The 23,920-nt window shown below is 49.5% G+C and overlaps 6 protein-coding genes across 6 annotated transcripts; 4 read left to right on the forward strand and 2 right to left on the reverse strand.

The window, feature by feature from the left end:
• Window positions 1-77: 77 nt before the first annotated feature.
• On the reverse strand, window positions 78-1,634 carry M431DRAFT_4782 (hypothetical protein; the record flags this gene model as incomplete). The annotated part of the gene is made up of 2 exons (XM_024915649.1): window positions 78-1,370; window positions 1,446-1,634. 2 exons carry the CDS (start codon window positions 1,632-1,634, stop codon window positions 78-80), a joined length of 1,482 nt encoding a protein of 493 aa, XP_024775517.1.
• M431DRAFT_141478 (hypothetical protein) lies at window positions 1,576-3,212 on the forward strand. Its single transcript, XM_024912626.1, has 4 exons — window positions 1,576-2,120; window positions 2,215-2,764; window positions 2,849-2,871; window positions 2,936-3,212. Exons 1-4 carry the CDS (start codon window positions 2,030-2,032, stop codon window positions 3,157-3,159), a joined length of 888 nt encoding a protein of 295 aa, XP_024775518.1. The 5' UTR covers window positions 1,576-2,029; the 3' UTR covers window positions 3,160-3,212.
• Window positions 3,213-6,400: 3,188 nt separating this feature from the next.
• Window positions 6,401-7,471, forward strand: M431DRAFT_82475 (hypothetical protein; the record flags this gene model as incomplete). The annotated part of the gene is made up of 2 exons (XM_024923175.1): window positions 6,401-7,350; window positions 7,423-7,471. 2 exons carry the CDS (start codon window positions 6,401-6,403, stop codon window positions 7,469-7,471), a joined length of 999 nt encoding a protein of 332 aa, XP_024775519.1.
• A 632-nt stretch (window positions 7,472-8,103) lies between these two features.
• Window positions 8,104-10,608, forward strand: M431DRAFT_83160 (hypothetical protein; the record flags this gene model as incomplete). Its single annotated transcript, XM_024923277.1, has 2 exons — window positions 8,104-8,925; window positions 8,977-10,608. 2 exons carry the CDS (start codon window positions 8,104-8,106, stop codon window positions 10,606-10,608), a joined length of 2,454 nt encoding a protein of 817 aa, XP_024775520.1.
• Window positions 10,609-12,337: 1,729 nt separating this feature from the next.
• M431DRAFT_481326 (hypothetical protein) lies at window positions 12,338-17,206 on the forward strand (the record flags this gene model as incomplete). The annotated part of the gene is made up of 1 exon (XM_024915948.1): window positions 12,338-17,206. The coding sequence occupies one exon, from the start codon at window positions 12,338-12,340 to the stop codon at window positions 17,204-17,206; it is 4,869 nt and encodes a 1,622-aa protein (XP_024775521.1).
• A 945-nt stretch (window positions 17,207-18,151) lies between these two features.
• On the reverse strand, window positions 18,152-22,507 carry M431DRAFT_494287 (hypothetical protein; the record flags this gene model as incomplete). Its single annotated transcript, XM_024917233.1, has 3 exons — window positions 18,152-18,490; window positions 18,550-20,090; window positions 20,149-22,507. 3 exons carry the CDS (start codon window positions 22,505-22,507, stop codon window positions 18,152-18,154), a joined length of 4,239 nt encoding a protein of 1,412 aa, XP_024775522.1.
• Between the last annotated feature and the right edge of the window lie 1,413 nt (window positions 22,508-23,920).

Here is a 23,920-nt window from a genome sequence, read left to right on the forward strand (position 1 = left end):
TCTCATTAACTGGATATATACTCATGCAATGCTGCAGAAGACAGGGTCAAGAAATGCCAGCCATCACAGTCTCTACGCTAATCAAACACAACCTTTTGGCCAGCAAATGCAACACTCTTCTGAGCCTCCTTGGCCTTCTTCCGCGCCTCCCAACTAGGATGCAGCGGTCCTTCGTTGTCCTTCTTCGCCGGCTTCGGCGGTGGTTTATTATGCTCTTGAGCGTTCCCGCCTCGGCCCTGTGAATAGCCTCTAGAATCGCCCCCTGCTGGTCGGCCACCTCTCTTCCACGGCTTGCCCCGGCCTTGGTCCTCTGGGCCTACAGCACCACGCTTCATGTCCCAGCCAGCATCTCTACCACCCTTGGAGGCCGCCTTTTGAAGATGCTTTGCATTGGCTCCATACTTCTTCTCCCAAATCGCTTGGCGGGCTCGCTGGCCGCGACGCTTCTTGGGCGGGGCCTCGATATCGGACGCTGACTCGGATCCAGAAATGTAGCCTCCCATGAGGGTAGGAAGAAAGGTGGAATCTCCCGATCGAGCTGTTTTTGCCGCGGCCTTGGCAGCCTGCTTCTTCCTCTCTTCCTTCTTCTCCTCTCTAGTCTTTTTAGCCTTCTCGACTGCTGGCTTCTGACTGTCATCGTTATCGGCTGATTTCTTTGACTTTTTGGTTGGTAATGGTGATGGTGACCGTGAACCAGTTATGGATTCTAGTTCTTCGTCTTCCTCGTCCTCTCCTTCGTCCTCAGACCCTGATCCAGATATCGAAATGTCGTCCAGGTTGACCTTTTCCGTGCCTCTGTATTTCGCCAGTAACTCCTCATCAAATTCCTCTTCGTCCTCGTCAGATGATCCACCTAGTAGATCAGCATACTTTGATAATGCATTCTCCTGATCCGATCCGTCAAGCTCTTCAATCGATGGCCGAGGCTCATCAGCATCTGAACTAAAGCCTTCAAACTCAGACTCTTCCTCGTCTACGGCCTCTCGCTGCTTTGAGGACTTGGCCGAAGGTTTCACATCCTCCTCGTCATCCTCACTATCCTCGTCATCATCATCATCTTCTTCTCTATCCGCGGGCTGTTCCTCTGTGTCCTTTCTCTTGTTCCTAACACGCTTCGACTTAGTAGGAACGGCCACGCCAAGGGTTTCGCAAATGTCGGCAACTGCACGATCCAGGGCTTGTCGCACGGGACCTGCGTTGCAAAGTATGCTTATAACATTGTTCCGAATTGAAATTTCTTCTGGTGAGAGAGTAGGCCACGGTACTTCGGCGCGGAGCTCCTCTGGGATATCCTTTGATGTTTCGACGGCCTTGATTCGGAGAAGATTTGAGTGCAGGTGGTGTCGCGCTGTCTGCCGCAGATCAAGAGCCTTTAGACCACAAGGTTAGTTGATAATTCTCTTCCTAACACACAAAATTGCAATTGATATTGTAGAGTGACGCACTTTCAACGCTGCATATTCGCGTTCTAGCCTGGTCTTCTTCGCGACTGTGATACCAGGCTCGTGGAGCTTGTTGCTGAAGCGCTTCCGCTCATGAACCTTTGCAGAGCTCAGTGCTCGGAAAATATCTATTCGGTATTTCTCTAATTTGTGCTGTACGGTGTCTGCGACGGTGCGCTTTCGTTTCGGCATGTTGGCAATGTTTTTTTCTTCGCTCTGGGCGGTTTGAAGCTAAGATAAGATCTTTGATCGAAATTGTCTGAAAAATCTCTAGCTGGTCGAGCTACTGCTAGTGGGGGAGTGTGTGTTTGCAGAGGCTGCACTATGTCAGCCCTCGAGGATTGACGGCTAATGCGGTGCAATAGCGGCACTCTAGCACAGTGTGGCATCTCTTGGGACTTACAGACTGGGTATGGATTCCAGGAATCTATCTGTGGTGGGGAATAAAGCCAACTACGATTACCAAGCCTTGGTGAGGGGTCGAATAGGGAAATTCTGAAGACGTACAGCATCTATTAAAGCAAGACACAAGCTTATAGGCGTACGTTGTTGAGATAATCGAGTAATAAGGATCCTGTTTGTTCATCATGGCAACTCAGAATGTTGACGAGGCTGTTGTGGCCGGCAACCTCTTCAATGTTGATGGCCTTGTGGCTTTCATCACAGGTGGTGGTACTGGTGAGTATATAGTATGATTGGTTCATCGATGGACTTGAAGCATTTCCCCCCATGTCAAGACGTAATGTAATTTCTGACTTGACTTGGGTAACAGGTATTGGTCTCATGATGGCGAGAGCTTTGGCGAGAAATGGTGCTCACAAGGTCTACATTGGTGGACGACGACTCGAGGTGCTGGAAGCTGCCGCAGCCTCTTTGGGTGCAAACGTTGTACCAGTTAAGTGTGATGTAACATCCAAGGAGAGTCTCCAAGCTGCTGTCGATTTCATCAAGCAAGACACTGGCTATCTGAACGTCTTGGTCTGCAACTCAGGCATTGGTGGGCCTCAGTCTGTCCAGCTTCAGGAGGACACGACACTTGAAGAGTGGGCAGACTCAAACTGGGACATTAGCTTCGAGGAGCACACGGATGCTTTTGCCGTCAATGCCAGCGCCGTCTGGTTCACTGCCATAGCCTTCTTGAAGCTCCTTGACGCAGGAAACAAGAAGGGCAACTTGGAGCAAAGCTCTCAGGTCATTGTCACAAGCTCCATTGCCAGTTTCAACAAGGCAGCTCCAGGAGGCTGGGCATATGGCCAATCCAAAGCTGCTGCAACACATGTAGCCAAGCACCTTTCAGCTGCCCTGCCGAGGTGGAATATCCGGTAAGCAGCATCGTCTGTGGTGTTCTTATCATCACACAAACTTATTACATGCATGAGATGATTGACGAGTCATTTACCATCTAGGGCCAACTGCATTGCTCCAGGATGTAAGTAACGCCAATTTCCGCCATCGGCCAGAGATAACCTCGGATACTGACATTGCGGCTTTAGTGTTCCCGAGCGAAATGGCCGCACCCATTGTTAACCGGTTCAACGAAAACTCGGATACTCCAGGCAAAGTGCCAGCGCAGTTCATACCCATGCAGAGAATGGGAAATGATCAGGATATGGCGGGAACTATTCTGTACTTGATTTCCAAGTCAGGGGCTTACTGCAACGGGCTGGTCATTGTCATCGATGGAGGCCGACTTCTGAGGTTCCCATCATTGTACTAGAGTGTAGGAGCATATGATTGAATGAGTAAAATATTGTCAGCTCTCTGGTCGCCCCTTGATTGGTAACATGATGCCGGAAATAATTATCATCAACTGTGACTAAGCATCATCTGAGCATTTGGAATCTTATAGTATAACCGTTGCCCACGTACTCGTAATTATCTAATTAGGTCGTTAAGATACGAAGTGGATCTGAATGGGAGTGAACAAGTAATACCGACACGGAGAACGAGATTCAGTGCTCGGTGTCCGATATAAGGCTGAGGCGTTTGAGAGCGGACAGGAGCATCGTGGAGCTTCCCCCCTTGGTGGTTAGCTTAGAGATCCATTGATGCGTATTTAGCACGGGTAGTGCAAAGGGACAACCAATCAACAACCTGCAATTAGAGAGACAAGATAACGCGCAAACAATGGTGAAATCTAAGTTTCGAATGGCTCTCTCAGCCAATGACTTCACTTCAGAAAGGAGGAAGATGTCGGAAATTCTCGGCTGAGAGTATGGCCGGACCCGCCCAACGGCTATTTGTTACCGCCAAGGCGCAAGCATGACTTATCAGCCCAAGTGAATGATTCGGAATGGAATAATCTGATCGGAAAGAAACCGTATTTGCGTGGGTAGCGTATCCCGAGGAAGTTGAGGGCAGTTTGCGGAAAAAAGGAAAGGCGCTCAGCAAAGTTCCCCGCAGGTACCAAGTGCTGTGTGTGTGTGTGTGTGCCTGAGGGCGTCTTGATTTCCCCTATCTTGATGATGTCTTGTAATAACAAATACATTTCTTTCAACTTATTCTTCTTTTCTTGCGTTTCTTGCTTTTTGGGGTTTCTCTTTTTCTGTTCCTTGGGCTGTCTATAGATTTGCTGGCGGATCTCAAAAACTGCGGACGATGTAAGTATGAAGTAATACTGCATACTCATGTATTTGGTAGGCTTTACTTGCAAATGGAGCCTTGCTATTTTGATTCGGCTACTCCAAAACCCGCCATTAGCCAGCCCGGATTCCAGACTCCACAGCCGCCGTCAAGCTGCTGCAAGAAGCACGGACCAGAATCTCGCAGGCAGGGATTCTGCTCCATAATCCGGGTGGGTTTTGGGAATCTGGCCCGCCCGGCAGTCGGATAGAGTCAAAATCAAGACAAGACAGCAAAAGCCATGGAGACGTCATTGATGAAGCACATGTGAGACAGCTGTGGTCCGGCGACGATGCAACGCTTTGATACCAATGGATTCGAGCATGTGAATTCACAAGCTGCATCTCCTGTCAATCTGTCAATCATTGCAATTACAAGCACGGGCTAATACGAAAATGCTCCGGGAGCATGTGCGGTGGCTGACGAAAACGCGAGTGACGTCGCTTCGGCTGGATGGACTGTGCCATGACATTGGTCTGGCTGAAAGCAGGACGTTTGGCGCAACCCCGCATTCTCTGGTTGCTGCACGCACATCGAGCATCTCACTCTAGTTGGACTCGGCAACGCGCTACAGAGCCCATTTGAGAGGCCCGTAGTTGTTACAGTGGCTGCTGGGATTTGATGGGAGACTCGAGGGGGGATTTGTTGGTGATGCTTTTATAAGCATTGCTCAGTTGAAACTCGCCACGATGTGATGAAAGTGTGTAAGAGAAGAGATGACTACGAGTGTCTCCATCACATCTACCCGGCAAATGAACAAAACCTCCGGCAATATCACATTGACAAAGTACTTACAGCAGAGCCAGCTGCAAGGGTTCGTTCCAGGAAGGAGCTCACTGGACCACTGATTTGATGCATGGAGCCCAAACCAGTTTTGTAGTTCGTGTACCCGCCTTGTACACAGTACTCACCTTGTTTCACCGGCCTCTGTGACGGCCATCATAGCTCCATCACAAGGGCCGACGGCGCTGACGCATCTGGTTTGCTTGCTGCAACAAACTGATGGATGCCAACAGGGCATTGCTTCCATCAGCCAGCATCAGCAAGCATCATCCGCCGGTCCAGCGCCACGCAAGGCACAGACATGACTAGCAGCAGGCCAGCTGGATGGTTGGTAGACGAGACGCAGTGGCCATGGATGGGATACATCATCTCCTCCCCCGCAATTGGACTTCCGGCATACCGAGAGCCTAGAAGCTTTGGTGCCTCTCCAACGAGGTTGCCTCGCCTCCGCACCGTGAATGCGACAGACAAACAGCTCCTCGCCACATAGTGGAGGGTCGCCAGTGGACGAGAGCAGTTGCCAGGCTCATGATCAGCCATGGCGTGCACTAAGACGTCCAGTATTAAAATGCTCGACTCGCCCGGTTGTCTTGCTCGTTGCTTCTGACGCTTTTCTGTAACACTTCAGAGTGATCCTTTTGTCTGCCATTTCCCCCATCAATTCAACGTTCAACGTCTTCGCGCAAAAGCGTTGGGCGCGCAAGGTCTCATCCTGTTTTGTACCTGAATCGTCTCGCGTCTCACGCCTGAATTTTGCGATACGCAATCAATCGCTTGCTTCGGCGCATTCCACATCCGAGTTTCGGACATTGTTGAATTGCCAAACCACCAAAGGCTAGGCTTCTCAACATAAGCTCTGTTCATATTCAGGTCGTCTGCGCCCCCTACAAGCGCTTTTGCCATCGCCGTTGCCTCCGTTTTGCGCCGTCTTCCCCACCAGTGGCCCGGCCCTCGCGTGCACAAACCCATCCGGGGAGCATCGAATTCAACGAGACCCAACACATACAGCCTAGCTTCGCTCAACAACCTTGAGCGTGCGCTTGATCGCGGAGTTATCTGGTGAGTGAGCACAGCTGCCGTTTCCCTTTCCAACCATCCCCCTTCCTGTTTCTTAGCGGCTATCCACCCGCCCAATCTTGGACGGTGAGCGGAGCCAAGTGAGCCCGCTCTCCAAATCGGAGCCGTTCTGCGCCCCTAGACTTTCCGATCGGCAACCGCCTTTCATGGCTTTGAGTTGGGCCGACCTCACTGCTCGGGTATCGCGCCGGCTCCTGTCGGCCTGCCGTCGAGCTTAGGTCGATAGAATTTCCGATGACGGGATCACAGTCCCGAAGCCAGACCCAAATGCCTCTCCTGCTCCACTGAACACACCCCCGTGCTCTCATTATACCACTCATATCATTGCTGTGTAAATATTGCTTGGGCTTGACTAATATGCCAAAGTCATTGAACAACCAGACAGGGTCCTCAGTTAGCGAGGCTCTACCCGGTGCGCCTGAGACATAATATTCCGATAGCAGTTCTTATAAGGCGACCCTTCCCCAATCGTAACAATGAATTCCATCAAGCAAGCAATCGAGTCCGCTCGATCAAGGACCTCGGACGTCATGAATACTGCCAAGAGAAGTGAGACGGCCGCCAAGGCCTCTGACATTATTCATACTCCTGTCATGCGGGCTGCCTTGCCGTTCATCAATGGAGGCATCGCCGGAATGGTAGCCACCTCTGTGATCCAGCCAGTCGACATGGTCAAGGTCCGCATCCAACTTGCTGGCGAGGGCACAACTGGAGGTCCCAAGCCTACTCCGCTGTCTGTCACTCGACACATCATCTCCAGCGGAAAGGTCCTCGACTTATACACTGGCCTGTCTGCCGGTCTCCTCCGACAGGCTGTATACACAACCGCTCGGCTGGGCTTCTTTGACACCTTCATGGGAAGGCTAACAGAGCGAGCAAAAGCCCAGAATAAACAGATTGGTTTCTCAGAACGAGCAACAGCTGGTTTGGCGGCCGGTGGTCTAGCAGCCATGATTGGCAACCCGGCTGACCTGGCACTGATTCGAATGCAGAGCGACGGCTTGAAGCCTCTTGCCGAGCGCAAGAACTACAAGTCGGTCATCGATGCACTGGGATCCATTGCCAAGGGCGAAGGCATCGCAGCTCTCTGGGCGGGTGCCGCACCAACCGTTGTTCGCGCCATGGCCCTCAACTTCGGTCAGCTGGCCTTCTTCAGTGAGGCCAAGGCACAGATGAAGCAGAACACAAACTTGTCTGCACAAGCCCAAACTCTGAGCGCCAGTGCTATTGCAGGTTTCTTTGCCAGTTTCTTCAGTCTCCCATTTGACTTTGTCAAGACAAGATTGCAGAAGCAGTCAAGGGGACCTGACGGCAAGCTTCCGTACAAGGGAATGGCCGACTGCTTCACCAAGGTGGCCCGACAGGAAGGCGTCATGAGATTCTATCGAGGATTTGGAACGTACTACGTCCGCATTGCCCCTCATGCGTAAGTTATCTCTCCCCTGACCGGAAATATTCGTAAGTCGAAGCTCGCATAGCTGACTGTGGTCTCATATAGCATGGTAACTCTCATCGTTGCCGATTATCTGGGCTGGTTGACGAAATAGATGAAAGTGAGGTGCTTTGATGTTTGGGCTTTGACTTTGATTGGCGTTGAAATAGTGATGGTTATCTGCTGTTTTTGACTGTTTTGTGCTGTGTTGCGCTGCCTTGTTAGGTTGATTGGGTGGCTATGGAGTTTCCAAAGAAGTCACAGCGGGATTCTGGGCTCATTGGGAGCAGTTTTTGGAACAAAGAATCGTATTCGGATTACCACTGACATTTTAGACTTGATGTTGCCGTATAGCTTTTATTGCGCAAGATGAGAGAAAAATGCAGTCCTTAATAATTAGGCCATATGTGCCCACTTTTAAAGAAACGCTGGATGAACAGCTTATTTCCAATGTGAAGTTGGTGATTGACATACCAAAACGCAGTCTAATACTAAATGTCGAGAGCAAATGGGTTTGTCTTTGGCCTATATTCACCATATTGGTGACTCTGAATCCGTGTACAGTGTTGTAGTGGTTTTCTTTTCACTGTCTCGAATGTCTCTTCTCTTAGTCGCCAGGCGCACATTAAGAGAAGCACGTGACTTCGCGCCGCCTCTCGCGTGGTAACTGTGACGCAATTGCTGGGGAATCGCGGATAGGCGCTGCTCGAGAACCAACTTTGGCCCAACTTTGGCTAACATGTGAAAATGGTCGGAAAGAGACGCAGTGCTCCTCAGAGGGGCAACCGTCAGCGGCCGAGTGGCGCTGATGGAAATGAGCCCGATATATATCAGGAGATGCTGGCTGAGGCCGGAATGTCTACGCCGCCAGCTGTTAGTTCACCTGAGAGGCCATTGAAGAAAAGACGCGGGGTCGTTCCAGCGGTTCAGAGGCCAACAGAGCCGAATGAGCCTTCAAAAGCATCACTGGCTACAGAAGCACCGAAACCAGAGCTTAAGCAGCAAGACGACAGCGACGACGAGGAAGAGGATGCTGAATTTGAGGATGTTGCTATTCCTGAACCTACTGTCCAGACTCTCGAGTTGGAGTCAGACGAGGAAGAAGATGAAGATGAAGATTTAAATTTTGAGGACGTTGACTTACTTATCCCCTTACCGGATGGAGACTCGGAGCAACAAGAACCAAAGGAACTGGAACTCAACCTCTCAGCACAGAAATCTGCCATGACATCAAAGCAAGGGCCCGACAGACGAAGACCAATTACCAAAGAAGAAAGAGAGCGCCGCATTGATATTCACAAGGCTCATTTGATTTGTCTGATGTCTCATGTGGCTAAGAGAAATCATTGGTGCAATGATGCGGAAGTTCAAGACTCTCTCCGGTCTCGTCTGACGGATAAGATGATTCAATATCTTACTCCAGGGACCAACCTATCTCAGTTTGGAAGAACCGAAAGTCTGAAGAATGGGCTAAAGTTCGTTGCAGACATGTGGAAGGAACAATATGAGATTACAGAGCGTGGCATGAGGAGATCCTTGTGGGCAGAAGAGGTGGAGCAGCTTGACAGCGTACGTGGCCCATCTCTGACAATGGAAGCTTGTTTCTGACCCGCCTTTTAGTATGTGCTTCCGAATGATATGGAATCATGTCTAGACAAGTCAGATTTTAGAGAAGCAGCCAGGACTTTACAAGGATCACGAGATGTCGGGGCTCAGTTGTATTGCGCCTTGCTGCGAAGCGCTGGTGTTCGTGCTCGACTGGTTTGTTCGTTGCAGCCTCTCGCATTTGGCTCTGCGGGACCTACCCTTCCAAAAACCAAAGAGACCGCCAAACCAAAATCCGTTTCCAAAGCCGAGCACATGCTATCTCAAGTAGCAAAATATAGAGAAATGGCCGCTGCAGTCTCGTCGACCTCATCCGCCGGTCCTTCAACAGCTAGACGCAGATTAGGTCACCCAAACGCAACAGATTACAATTTCGAGCCCACCGCCGCTCCTACGAAGCCACGCCCAACCTTTTCAGCGCCCAAACAAATACGCGAATCTACATATCCAATATACTGGGTGGAAATCCTTGACGTAGGGCACCAGAAATGGCAGCCTACGGACCCAGTAGTGACGCACACTTTTTGGAAGCCAAAGGTCTTTGAACCCCCCATCACAGACAAGGAAAATTGTTTATCCTACGTTATTGCATTCAATGCAGATGGCACTGCGAAGGATGTTACGCGGCGATATGCCAAAGGATACGCAGCAAAGACGCGAAAATTGCGTATAGAAACTGCTTTGGACGATGGCCAAAAGTGGTGGCGTAAAGTCATGAAGATGTATAAGCCCAAGACGACCACCGACTTGGACCAGATCGAAGATATCGAGTTAAGTGGAGTTGAGGCGAGAGAGCCAATGCCGAGAAACGTACAGGATTTTAAGGGCCATCCCGTATATGCTCTAGAGCGTCATCTTCGTCGGCATGAGGTGCTCATTCCAGGAGCCGTGCCGTCTGGAACCGTGGCAGCCGGAGCTCGCGCCCCTCTGGAAAAGGTTTATCGCCGAAAAGATGTTCGAATTGCGAGGAGTGCTGAGAAGTGGTTCCGACTTGGCTATGAAGTCAGACCTGGAGAGATTCCCGCGAAATGGCTTCCCAAACGAGTGCAAAATAAGAGATCCCGGTATGAGGAAGAGGATCAGGATGAAGGTGATGCGGGGACACCGATTTACACGGTAGACCAGGCTGAGATATATGAGCCGCCTCCTGTACGAAACGGACGTATACCGAAAAACAAATTTGGCAACATTGAAGTATACGTGCCTAGCATGGTTCCGAAAGGTGGCGTTCACATAGCGAGCGAATATGCTCGACGGGCAGCATATGCATTGGGAATTGATTGCGCACCAGCGCTCACGGGATTTCAGTTCAAGGGCCGACAGGGGACGGCTGTATTGAATGGAGTTGTTATTGCAAAAGAATTTGAAGAGGCTATTCACGCGACTATTCAGGGGATGCTCGATTTGGAGCAAGAGTCGGAAGATGAGAAGAGGCGATATGTAGCACTGAAGCTTTGGAGGCGTCTTCTCATGGGCCTGAGGATTCGGGAAAGGATATGGAGCAACGTTGGAGAAGACGAAAGGAAGGAAGCAGACAGACAAGCGGAATTAGAGGCCGAAATTGGCGCGGCAAGCGATGAGACTGAGGAGTTTGATATGGTTGTCGATGACGATGACGATGGGGGTGGCGGATTCTTGGTTGAATAGTATACCGGTCTTAGTGGAGTGACCTCTTATATATGGCATGTAACGCATACTTTGGATTTACTTTGAATAGCCGTCGTCTCGATTTACCTTAGAATTGTGTGCTTTTTGGCTTTTTGCTGCTTTTGCAATTGGCCGAAGTTTTCTAGATTGGTAGCCTTGGACTCGGCTGCATGTGAATGAGGTACGTTGCGATTTCGAAGAAGAATACGAGCTATTAGAAGGGGGCAAAAGCCAGTTGGTGATCTGGCCTTGCGCATGCTCCTACTATTCCATACAAAGCGACAATCTCCAGTTTCAGGACAGCAATCACGTTAGAAAACCAGCGGCCTGGGGCGCGTTCTGTCTGATTCGGGTCGACATCTTCCCGAATCCCGGCCGCGACAACACGGACTGGTGCGCTTGGAGCAGTGAGTAAGTCATGGATTCCTTCGATCAAAGTGCGATGATTATGTGAGAGAACCTATTGAGAGTGATCGGCTTTGTATGGATGATGAATGGAGGTCGTGTTGGTCAAATAATTGTTTGAGCCAATTTGCGCTCGGAGTTACTCTGAACTTGCGGTCTGGGTGAAAGCTTATTGTCTGTCTTATGGGCGTTTTGTGTTTTTGGGCTCAAACGGTTAAAAATAAGTTCTTAGGGGCGTTGTTGCTCCGTATTTTTAGTGGGTTGTGTACGAGTATTTGCGGAGTTTCCAAGATTGTTTTGATTCTGTAGCTTTTGGTAGCGACGGGAATCTGACTGCTATCAAATGCATTTATTTGTACGAAACTAGCTGATTAGCATAAATATCTCTAGAAGAGCATTCGTAGCATCTCGTTATGCCAACAAGAGCATCCAAAGCCTTGGAATCCAGGGCACGGAATACGGACAACTTTGTCCGCCCATCTCCTGCCCGATTTCTCTAGCACGGGCGTTTTTATAGTGTCCGCGTATACAAGTGGAGCCATTGTTGTCTCTTGGCCAATTGCTAGGGAAGGGCGCATTGCTTGGCTTTTGCCTCTTTTCTTTTGTCCTTATTGAGGCGCGAATCGGCTCGAAACCAGAAATCCCCAACATGCGCGAATAGCGGCATCAGGGACAGTTCATCTCCCTCTCTCCCTGTATCTCAATCTCTTCTCTTGTTTGTCGTCTCCAGAGCCTCGTATGAGTTGCGCCAGCAGCTCGATCGATGAGCTAAGCCGAGGCCCGACCCCTTAGCCATCCTCACTAACAAACGGGCGCTGGAGTGGCGTTTGTTATGTGGATGATCATCTCCTAAGGTTCAGGTCTTTTTTGCTAGGATTGACGCTTCGATTCGATTGACGAGATACTCGCCCTTATATCACAAAGTCCCCAGTTGCTATCATCATCAAAGTTCATCGCCTTGCTGGGTACGAATACGCCGTGGCGCGCTCCAATCTGTCCGTTTCTCTCGAAACTTCACAGCAAACGGGTCAATCTATCTGTGACGCCAACGGACGCAAGCACAGCCCTATCTATGGATGCGTGTTCTAAACTCGACAATTTATTTCTTCCCTCCCTCCCCCCTAACAAATACTTGGTTTTATATTTGGTTTCTCTTTTCGACACTTGATACAATCAACGCTGCGGTGTGCAGCTCCATGTTTATCGCCCTCTTCAGGGCCTGTATTTTTCTGCTATTCATCGTTTGCTGTTGCGGGAGTCCAGCAGGGCGAGAGGAACCGAAGCACTCCAGTCTTCACGGCTATCGAGCCACCTCATCTTCGCCATGGCTTTCTTTAAGCAGGTCCGGACTTTAATGTCCAAGAATTTCCGGTATCTGCTCTTCCGCCACCTCACAAAGGTCATCGTGATGGCCTTTCTCGTGCCAATCATCCTAGCCGCCTTTTTCAGCTTTGCAAAGAACCTCTTCGTCCCACCTGCAATTTTCGGGTTCGGAGAGATTCATCCTATCAAAACTCTATCGCAAGCTTTCGACGCTGCTTTTAACAGTGGACGGTACAAAGTCGTGCTTGTCGACAACGGATTCACAGGAGGGAGCATAGAGAATGTGCTGGATCAGCTTCATACGCAAATAACAGCACAGGGGCCTTGGATCGACGTCGTCAGAACAAACAGTGAAGATACACTGGTCACCGAGTGTCGAAGCAGCCTGCGAGGAGTTACAACCTGCTTTGGGGCTGTCGTCATGCGGTCGTCGCCAAATGAGGGAGACGGTGGTCTATGGAACTACACCATTCGCACGGATGCCGAGATGTCCGACAGCCCCCTCAAGATCAACGTTGATAAGTCTGACAATCCCGAAGAGGTCTATCTTTTACCTATTCAACGCACCATAGATGGCCTCATTGCCGGTCTAAACAGCACTGAGGCGGCACAGGCTCTTGCCAACACTCAGGAGATGCCCTTCACCAACTTGACCCAGAAAGAGAGAGCAAAAAAAGTGAGGGCAATTTTTCACAAAGCTATTGTGAATTTTATGGGAGTTGCCTTCATTGCCTCCGTCATTTGGATCACATACCACCTGACTGGCCACATTGCTACCGAACGTGAAACTGGCATGTCGCAGCTTCTGGATGCCATGATGCCTGTTAGCAAGCCGTGGATGTCACTAGCAGCCCGTATCATCTCCCACCATCTCTCTTTCTCAATCATCTATTTGCCGGCGTGGGTTATAGGATCCGCCATTGTGAAATATGGCGTGTTTTTCTACACCAATCTTGCCATTGTTCTCCTCTTCCACATCACCGCAGGTCTTGCTCTTGCGTCTATGTCTATCCTGTTTGCCTCCTTCTTTAAGAAGGCCCAGCTCAGTGGTATTACCGCTATTCTTGTCATCCTCTTGCTTGGCATTCTGGCGCAATCTCTCACTCAGCCCTCAACGGGACCCGTGGTGATTTTGTCAGTGCTCTTTTCGCCATGTGCCTATGTCTACTTCATCACCCTCATGTCTCGCTTTGAGAAGCAAAATAGGCCAACCAACCTTGTCGAAATAGCCCCCGACAGCCCCTGGAAGCTTCCAGGCATTGCTCTCTGGATCTTTCTGGTTGTTCACATTTTTGTATACCCACTTCTTGCCGCACTGATCGAGCAGCGCCTCTATGGTACCTCCACGGAAGGCCGCAGCATATTAAAGGCCGGGGATGGAAGTCTTGGCGAGGTTGCTGTCAAACTTGACAACTTCACCAAGATTTACAAACCTAGCTTCTTCTCGCGCGTGTTTGCTATGGGCTCCAAACCTAAAGAGCCTGTTGTAGCCGTCAATGGGCTTAGTTTCGACGTCAGAAAGGGCCAGATTGTCGCCCTTTTGGGTGCCAACGGGAGCGGCAAAAGCACGACCTTGGATGCAATTGCAGGCCTGAATAAACTTACCAGCGGATCAATTACGATCGACGGCAAAGGCGGCCTTGGTATTGCGCCGCAAAAGAACGTCATATGGGACGACTTAACAGTCGAGGAGCACCTCATCATTTTCGGCAAGCTCAAATCACCATATGCACCGGCAACCAAAGAACAGATTACCGAATTAATCGACTCTATTGACCTCGTCCATAAACGAAAGGCTTTGGCTAAAACTTTGTCTGGAGGTCAAAAGCGAAAGCTGCAGCTTGGAATGATGTTGGTAGGCGGAAGTGCTGTTTGCTGTGTGGATGAAGTGAGCAGCGGCATCGATCCGCTATCTCGACGCAAACTCTGGGATATTCTACTGGCTGAGAGAGGAAAGAGGACTTTGATTTTGACTACCCATTTTCTGGACGAGGCCGACCTTCTTGCTGATCACATTGCCATCTTGTCCAAGGGAACACTGCGGGCCGAAGGTTCGTCTGTGGAGCTCAAGGATACACTTGGAGGCGGTTACAGAGTCAACGTACACAAGAACCCGGATATCAGAGAAACGCCTAATATTGCTGGTGTGAGAAAGAAGGATGCTTTTGACCTGATCACCTATGTTGCCCCAACGTCTAGACTAGCGGCAGAGGTCATCAGAGCACTACAGAAGGAGAATATCACAGACTATCGCTTCTCTGGTCCCACTATTGAAGACGTATTTCTGCAAGTTGCGGAAGAAATCAGAGACGAAGAAATCTTCCGAGAGACCGAGACCATTGTCGAGAAAATGCCAATCAAAGATGACAGCAGCTTTTCGCGGGATTCCTCTAGTCCGCAAATGGGACAGGGGCTTGGCCTAAAGCTTCTTGATGGCAAACGATTGGGCTACTTTGAACAAGCCGTCATCCTATTCAAGAAGCGTTGGACAGTGCTGAAGAGAAATTGGATACTTTACGCCATTGCCTTCCTGCTTCCCATCATGGCAGCAGGATTAACTTCTCTTTTCGTCAAAAACCAAGAGCCGACAGGTTGCAGGCCCACTGACCAGGCCTCGACCTCTGATACTGAGGACGCATTTACTCAAATCGGTGACGGTGATAGCCTCGTTTTCCTTGCCGGACCATCTAACAAATTCAATCAGACGCTGATTTCGAGTCTCTTCCGACCCATCTTTGGTATCAACCCTAGCCCCATTCTCAGCATCGCTGCGTCTTCTCTTAGCAACCTTCACCTCGTCGAAACCTTTGATGAATTCAATCAGTTTGTTCGGGACAACAGCAAAAATCTCACTACAGGTCTGTGGCTTGGCGACGCCAACACAAATCCCACCGTTGCCTGGGTTGGTAACGTGTTTGTTACGAGCCCACTTACGGCTCAGCAGTTCCTCGACGTGATGTTGACGAACACTACGATTGCCACATCATGGTCTTCCTTTGACGTTCCTTTCAACTCCTCCATCGGAAAAGCTCTCAATTTGGTCATCTATATGGGCTTGGCGCTCGCTTGCTACCCAGCATTCTTCGCCCTGTATCCGAGTAACGAGCGCAGGCGATTTGTGCGCAGCTTGCAGTACTCCAACGGCGTCAGGCCATTCCCCCTGTGGGTGGCCTATCTTTTATTTGACTTTATAATGGCCCTGGTCAGCTCCGCAATTGTCACTGCCCTATGGGCTGGACTGTCAAACGTTTGGTACCACATTGAATATGTCTTTGTGGTGCTCTTTTTGTATGGCCTGGCTTCTATATTGGTGTCATATATGGTATCTCTGTTCACCAAGTCGCAGCTAGCCACGTTTGCCTGGGCGGCTGCCGGGCAGGCAGTTTTCTTCCTCGGCTACTTGATCGCCTATGTCTGTGTCATTACATATGTCGAGGTCTCCAAGATTGACAACACACTGTTGGTCTGCCATTTTGTCATCTCAGCATTCATGCCTGTCGGCTCAGTGACTCGAGCACTGTTCCTCGCAACAAACCTCTTCTCTACTGCCTGCGATGGCAACGAGCTTTCTACAAACCCCAGCGGCCTCAAGGCGTATGGAGGTCCTATCCTTTATCTCATTATCCAGTGCATCATTCTATTTGGACTATTACTTTGGTTTGACAGCGGAAATGTAGGGTCTTCTGTAAGAGCTCTATTCAATAACCACAAGCACCCAAACAACATTACTCAGGCAGATGAGGAAGTGATGCAAGAAGAGCTTAGGATTGCGAATTCTGCGGAAGATGATGGCCTCAAAGTTTTGCACTTGACAAAGTCATTCGGGAAGAACCTCGCGGTGGACAACGTGAGCTTTGGCGTGAAACGTGGCGAAGTCTTTGCTCTCTTGGGTCCAAATGGAGCAGGCAAATCCACCACCATTTCACTCATTCGGGGTGACCTCAAGCCAAACCTCAATGGCGGAGACATCTTTATTGAAGACGTGTCTGTGACAAAGAATCTGGCTGGTGCGAGAGCAAACCTTGGTGTTTGTCCCCAAATCGACGCCTTGGATCAGATGACTGTTAGAGAACATCTGGAATTTTATGCTCAGGTTCGGGGCATTCCTAATATCGAGCATAACGTCACCGCAGTCCTACAAGCCGTTGGCCTCAGCTCTTTTTCAACACGCATGGCAGCCGCCCTTTCAGGCGGCAACAAGCGCAAGCTGAGTCTGGGAATTGCTCTCATGGGCAACCCTGGTGTCGTCCTGCTTGATGAGCCCTCATCTGGCCTAGACGCCGCATCCAAGCGAGTCATGTGGAAGACGCTCCAAGCTACGGTCCCGGGCCGATCCATCTTATTGACAACACACAGCATGGAAGAGGCCGACGCGTTGGCTGGTCGTGCTGGCATTCTAGCCGGACGAATGCTCGCTCTCGGTACGCCTGATGACCTGCGGCATCGCTTCGGTGACGCCCTACATGTGCATCTTGTGTCGAGCACAGCCCCCAGGACAACAGAAGAGGAGATGGAAGCCATCACGTCGTGGATTCTCGATACATTACCCACAGCCAAGCTTGAGTCGAAGATGTACCATGGACAGCTGCGATTCTCTGTTCTCTCGAGCCAAGTTCTTGCTTTCACCAAAGATCCAGGTGCCGACGATGTGACACCCGTTGGACATGATATCAGCCAAGGAGCCATTGGGCGACTCGTCGTCCTACTAGAAGAGAACAAGGCTCGCCTAGGTGTTGAGCACTACAGCGTCAGCACTACGACGCTTGACCAGGTCTTTTTAGATATTGTTGGTCAACACAACATCCAGGAGGAGAATCACGAGACGAAGCCAGGTCTGTTGAAGCGGATGCTGAAGTTCAGAAAATCTTGATGAGGAGCGGACGATGAGTCCGTTTTCTCTACCCTAGCTATCCATCTGCATGTTTCTTTGTATATATTCCTCAATGACCTCCCTCTACGCCGCGTTGACTTTCTTGGATACGACGGCTTTTACTTATTTACTTTAGTATTTGTTATTCCTCTGCGTTGGTGTTGGATAAAACTGTTTAGATATTATATGTTTAGGCTGAATAGATACCAATACGATGTTAATGAATTCTCTCATCTGATATAAAGTAACAGAAACACTCCCTCCCCATCTATGGCTATCAATACGCTTCTTTCCTATGGCAGTAACAGTCTGCTTCATCTCAACTAGAGCATAATACTTTTTATAAAAACAATAATACGGTGCAGCTGGTATTGAGAAAGCACTGCTCTGTACAAATGCGTCAAACGAGGTCAACACGGTCAGTGCTATACCCACCATACAAGTTAAAGTGTAGACGATTGATGCCATCTCTCTATATGCTGCAGGGGATTACCAAGGATAAGACAGCCCTCGATAATGGAAGGCGAGCTCAGAGACAGGTTGACGGCATAACCTAGAAGGAGATTATTGAGACCGCCAAGATGGCACACGCCTTGCATCATGATAAAAGTCCGAGCACGCTTCATCATCCTCATTCACGAAAACAAATCCCCAGCAAGCACCAAAAGGCAGAAGATCTGGCCGTCACAACAGCGCCTTCTTGACTTAATCTGCAGTGAAAAAACATGCCAACTCCGCCGTGTGTCCGCCGTGTGTCCTGCCGCCATCCGTCATTGCTTTCTATAATGGCTCGTCTATTGCCAATTCGTATCCATACAGAAAAAAAAAATACTACATGAAAAAGATGTAAAACTCCCCAAAAAACAAGACCCTCGCGCCCACAGGTATTTCCGTATATGTTTCTCCCCATGCCGTAGCAGTCGTATACACTAAAGAAAAATTTCATCAAGCTTTTGCATCGTTTATCTTAGTCTCCGTGGATTCCGTAAACCAGCCACCCCTTTCCCATTGTCCAGGAACGTATATACATGACTTTCGCGTTTCGATGTCATAGATGCCCCGAAGGAGAGTTGCGAGTCTTCTGAAATCAATAGGCTTCAAGATCCATCCGTCGAAGCCGGCTTCGACATATCTGTCTTTTAACTCTTCGACAAGAGAAGCTGACACGGCGAATATCGGGATTCGGCCACATTTTTCGGCCAAAGCTGAATGACCCTTGTGCTCGGGTGATATCTCAATCTCTCTGATTAGCTTGGTGCTGGTCAAACCATCAACAATCGGCATCTAAAGCGCGTGTTAATCTTCAACATTCTCCAAAAAGCTGTACATTGGATGCCACTTACCTGCATATCCATGAGGACGACATCGAAGTCAGATGAGCTCTCGTTGTATATTGCCGCACAGATCTCTCCATTGACGGCGGTATGGATGGTATTGCCAGTTCTTTCCAGTCGCTTTATCAAAATTTTCATATTAATGGGATCATCTTCCGCGACCAGCACACACAATGCGTTGCCGCTACTTGCGGCAGCACTTTTGATTGAGCCGGGCGGACGTTTTGTTTCGGTAGCATCTGTATCAGCCTCGGAATTGCTCCCTGTCCTTTTATGTTGAGGAGCCCGGGGTATATCAAAGAATTCGTCTGGCACTTTAATCGCTCGAACGGGCATTTTCGAGTCACGAACCTTGGCGGTACCATCTTCTTCAACGGTGTTATTGGTAAGGTCAGAGTGGTGAGGCGCGCTCGTTGGGATAGACGTTGGAATAGAAAAACTCGTGCCGATGGGGTTGGAAGTGTTGGCAACCTGGGCTTTAGGCGTGAAATATTCCGAATCCTTCTCTTTCAGAGATAATGGGGTCTTGATGGCATCGATTAGGCGGTCTGCGTCGCTCTTCTGGCTTCCGTCCTGGCTTACACCACTTCGCCAGCTATCAAGGCTCCGCCGCTCCAAAGAAGCAGCATCTCCCGCGGTTTTATTTGGGTCAATCAAAAGTATCTCGCTTTCCTGCGCCAGGGGTGCTGACTTTGAAGCCGGAACATCTTTGCTAGAAGAGATGGGACCATTGAGAGATCCATCTCCCTCCGAATTTGGTGATTCATCGGGCAATTGAAACGGCAGCTGAATAACAAATCTAGATCCTTCCCCTTCCTTCGATTTCAACCTTAGTTGTCCGCCCGCGTTTCTGATGGTTCGAGCAACAACTGCCAGTCCAAGTCCCAGGGTTTTCAACTCCTGTGGTCCACTATTTTGTTCAAATGGCGCTCGCAGGTCAAACTCTTCTGTACCAACTTGCTCGAGATCTCGGAAGAGCCCATCCATTTGCACCGGAGTCATACCGCTACCAGAATCCTCAACAACAATTTCAACAACAACTTGCCCATCTTCTTTAACATCGGCAACAAAGATATCCACGTTAACATATCCAGATGTTGTGTGTGCTATCGCGTTTGCCGTAATATTTGTGATGACTTGACGGACGCGTCGGCTATCACCTAGAACAAATTTAGGTAATTCAGGATGGTGCTTGACCTGATAGTCAATTCCTTTCCTCTCGGCGTCGGTTCGAAACGGGTCTAAAGCTTCATTTATACAGTTGGCGAGCTCAAAGGTTTCCTGTACTACCAAATTCTGCCCTTCTTCGGTCTTGGTCAAGTCCAAGAGGTCATTGATGACATAAATCAACGATTTTGAAGCCGAGTGTGATTTGGCAAGATTTTCTCTAGTTTCTTGATCGAGAGACCCCTCAAGAGCAATCTCAAGGTAGTTGATGATGGCATTGAGAGGTGTGCGGACCTCATGCGCCGAATTGGCAAGCAAAAGTCTAGTTAACCGAGTGTTATGTAGAGCGGCCTCCTTTTCTCTCCAAACTTCAATGAATTTGCCTATATCAGCGTGAGTTAGTATACGTTGGTCGAATAATGCCAGTATCTAGAACAATACCGTAGACTAAGCAGAGGACTGCGGCGGTCTCGATCTGCTCTTCAACCCATTCTCGACATTTGCCAATGACTAGTTCATTCCATACTTTGAAGCTTGCGCGAGGCTCCAGATACTCCTTGGTGCCTTCTCGAAGTGTCTTTTCGTATGGATTTCCAGCCCATCGGACTTCCTTAATCTGACCTCTGCGGAAAAAAGCGATAAAGTCGTAACCACCATGACTCAAGGGTACATAGAGAAGACCTGCGATGACTTGAAATCCAAGAAGATACTGCAAATCTGGAAAATCTTCTCTGATATCCTGCGACGCAACCACCGATGTCAGCTTACGCATCCGAAGGTACTCGAGCATTGCTAAAGCCTCTTGGCTCTGTTCAATTACGCCTAAAATCTTGGTCTCTCCTCTAATGGAAAGCAGACCAAAGTCCGCGTCGAACAGTCGTAACAGATCGTCAGAGGACGCAATTATATATCCAGTTGGATTCTTGTCAGTCGGAGCAGTGTTGATGAGCTTGCGAGCCTGCAGCCTGGATGCGTACGATAACCTCTCAATGTTTCTCGAAGCCGTATCCCCGACCAAGCGACACATTTTTCGAATCGGAAAGGAGACTCGCATGCCGTGATTTCCGTAGGAATGGCATGCCATCAACCCCCAGAGTTCGTTGAATGCATTGAGGGAGATTGACATGGACGATCTGACGGCCATATTTGCTAAATATTTTAGATGAATGGGGGACATGGCCCGTAAATACGCATGGCTCATGTCCAAGGGTACGTCACGATCCTCCTGAGTCCGACAAACAATTCTCGAGGTCTCTAGGTCTCGGTCGTAGAGCAGCCGAACTTTATTCAGTTTATATAGATCGCGCGCTTGAGCGGGGATATCTGATGCCGGAAAATGGAGTCCTTTGTAGAGATCGGTCGTCTTTGAGGCATCGACCAGCTCGGCCACAACTTTGCCGTTCCACGAAGCGTCGAACTGATATATCATGACCCTATGAAATCCAGTGAGTTCTTTAACTATGCCGATGAGGACCTTTAGAAAGATATCGAGGTTGGGGGCTGAGGAGAGCTGCTCCTGAACTTGAGACATGATGTCAAACACCTGCATTGCTCCTTGGTCGCCTCGCTTTTTCCTGGCGCTACGCAAGACTCTTAGCGGCTTGCTTAAAATTTCTGTACTCTCCTCAATCTGCTCCAACGTAGGGTTACCGTTGAGGGTGTCAGTAGGCATAGGCTCGTTCTTCTCTTCTGGGGGCCTAAGAGGATACTCGTCGTCATCGTCTTTCTCGAATTCGCAAATGATCAAATCAGGGTGGGCAGGGTTGATGTGCATGGCGCACCAGAGTTTGACGCTCTTCTTTTCTTTTCTGGGCCGTATCGAGATGCTAAAAACTTCGGGTCCGTTGGAAGCAGGATCAGCATCCTCATCTCGGATAAAGTCAATATGGTCTAGGAGGTTGTCTTGCTGCTCTTCGGTCAGGATACTGAGGAAGCTTTCAAGTCGGAATAATTGCTGAGGCGTATAACCCAGAAGCTTTTTGCTGTTCTCGCTAACGTATCGCACACCAAACTGGCCTTCCTCTTCTTCGCGCATGGCCAAAAGGACACCGAAGCTCTGAATAGCACCAGGAATATGAATAGGTTCATCTTCACATTTTTGCAAAACTCCATCTCTCCCAGTAATGACGGCATGGCCATCATCTGTCATTACATGCTTAAAACGCGTTGCGATATGGACAGTCTCTTCGGCTGAATAGCTGTCCAAATTCCCAGATGATCCGTCGGTTGGGGCTACTAAGTCGTCTTTTGCTGAATCGTCTTTCGCTTCTTCGCCGTCGCGAACTTCTGACTCATCATCGTCTAGATCTGAAGTAGATATGTTTAAATTTAGAGGGGTCGATGAACTATGACGAACGGCATCCGCCTGGAGACTGCTATACGGCCCGCTCATTGCCCTCTTTTGGCGAATTTGGGCAGCTCGGTCGTTTGATGCGGGTGGTGATGTTGGAGACATAGGCTCAGTTTCTGACCTTCGTGCGTCGCCCCAGGAGTCTGTTCGGTTTATAGAGCTGAGAAGATGTACCGGTATGCCGGGGGCTTGGTTATCGGCCTCGGCCAAGTGTGGGAATTGGACCTCATCTGGGATTGGGTCGACGCGGACTACAGAGCGGATTGGAAAGACTCGATCCGCGCCAGCGAGAATAGGACCCGAAGAAGGAGAGAGAAGGCTCAGCGGCTGATCAGACCCTGCGGAGGTGGGCGTCGGATCGTCGTCGTCCCTTGTCGACCCCAGATTCCCATCTGCCGAGGTGGATTCGCTTGAGACTCTCTCCGACTCATCTTGCTGTGACGAGCCCATTATCTGAGGGTTTGCTTGTTAAGCACAGGGCATCAGATATGCACATGTCGTGATGGTGTTGTGTTCTAGGCGAAGCGCATTGTGTCGCGATCCAAGGCGGGGGAGCAGGTCGGGATAGTTGGTCAATGCCAGTCTTGCAAGCGATATCCGGCGAGTAAGGGTGTCGAAGCAAGAAGTAGAATAAATGAAACGAAACGAAACGAAAGTGAAGAGGATCCTTGAGTGACGCAAGAAAAGCTGGAATGGGATGATGCTGGAGGGAGCAGGTGAGGCAACGCGGACTTGCTGCATTAGTTGGAACAACTTGATGCAGCTAATTCTCTGCAGATCTCCGTCATTAGCTCCGGGCCAGGTACCTGCAACATGATGGACTACTGTACCTAGAGTAATGCCGTAGTAGTGGCTGATAGTAGTACCTTACTGCCAGTGTACAGATGTACGCGTTGACTTGTCACTCCGGATCAAATTTACTAAGGTAGAAAGCATCGCGAATCACAGCTATGGAAATCGAGACATGTGTAAGCAAAATCCGCGCTTCGAGTTCCGCAGTGGCGCAGAAAAGTATGTACAAGGCGGCGAGATCCGGCTCTAGGTGCATCGCAAGGCAGTTCGGAGAGATAAAACCCACAGCCTCAGGTACCTGCTAAGTTAGAGTACATGGATGAGTCCTAGGATTAGTCCTCGTAGTGCTTCGCCGTGAGGGGTAGCAGCGCATGTGATTGACAACTCGTAGATGGCGTTGCTCGTATTACTCTGAAGAATCCTATTGTGTTTTCTATCTAAAACATTTGTATCTAATCTGAATCAATCAAAATCAAGAAACGGGCTGCTCATGTCCAATATCTTGTCAATTTCCGGTAGTGCAAGGAACCAGATTGATGAAGGCACAGGACATCAATATATCGTGGCCCCTCACTTACAGCATCACATCACTCTGCATGGAGGGGTAGCTCAAGTATAAATCCAGGGCAGCCAAGCCCGCGTGAGTGTACACTAACGAGGTCACCTGTACAAAGCAGCCGACGACTCATGTGAGGTTTTTCCCTCTTTGAGGCTCCTCCTTTTTCGCCCCGTCTTTTATATTCCATTTTTAAAATTTTATTATTTTTTTTCTTCTTCTTTTCTTCTTCTTCTTCTTCCTTCAGTATTACCAACCTCTGGAGACTCCACGGAAACAAGCTGCGACCTCTAAATTTGCTGCTGAGCTCTTCCGTACTCCGTCAGCAGGAGCAGAAGGATGGAGACCCCGGAACAGATGGTCCGGCCAAAGGGTGAGCTAGGCATTTAAGTGGCGCCATTAAAGACCCAAAGATCTGTTACGTTGCCTGCAAGGTACAAAGTACAACCACTGCCCACTGCTATTACAGCTGCTAGAGTCCAGCGGTCTGGGCTATTATATGGGAGACGGATTTT

The sequence above is a fragment of the Trichoderma harzianum genome (assembly GCF_003025095.1).
Source record: "Trichoderma harzianum CBS 226.95 unplaced genomic scaffold M431scaffold_5, whole genome shotgun sequence".
NCBI classification, from domain to species: domain Eukaryota; kingdom Fungi; phylum Ascomycota; class Sordariomycetes; order Hypocreales; family Hypocreaceae; genus Trichoderma; species Trichoderma harzianum.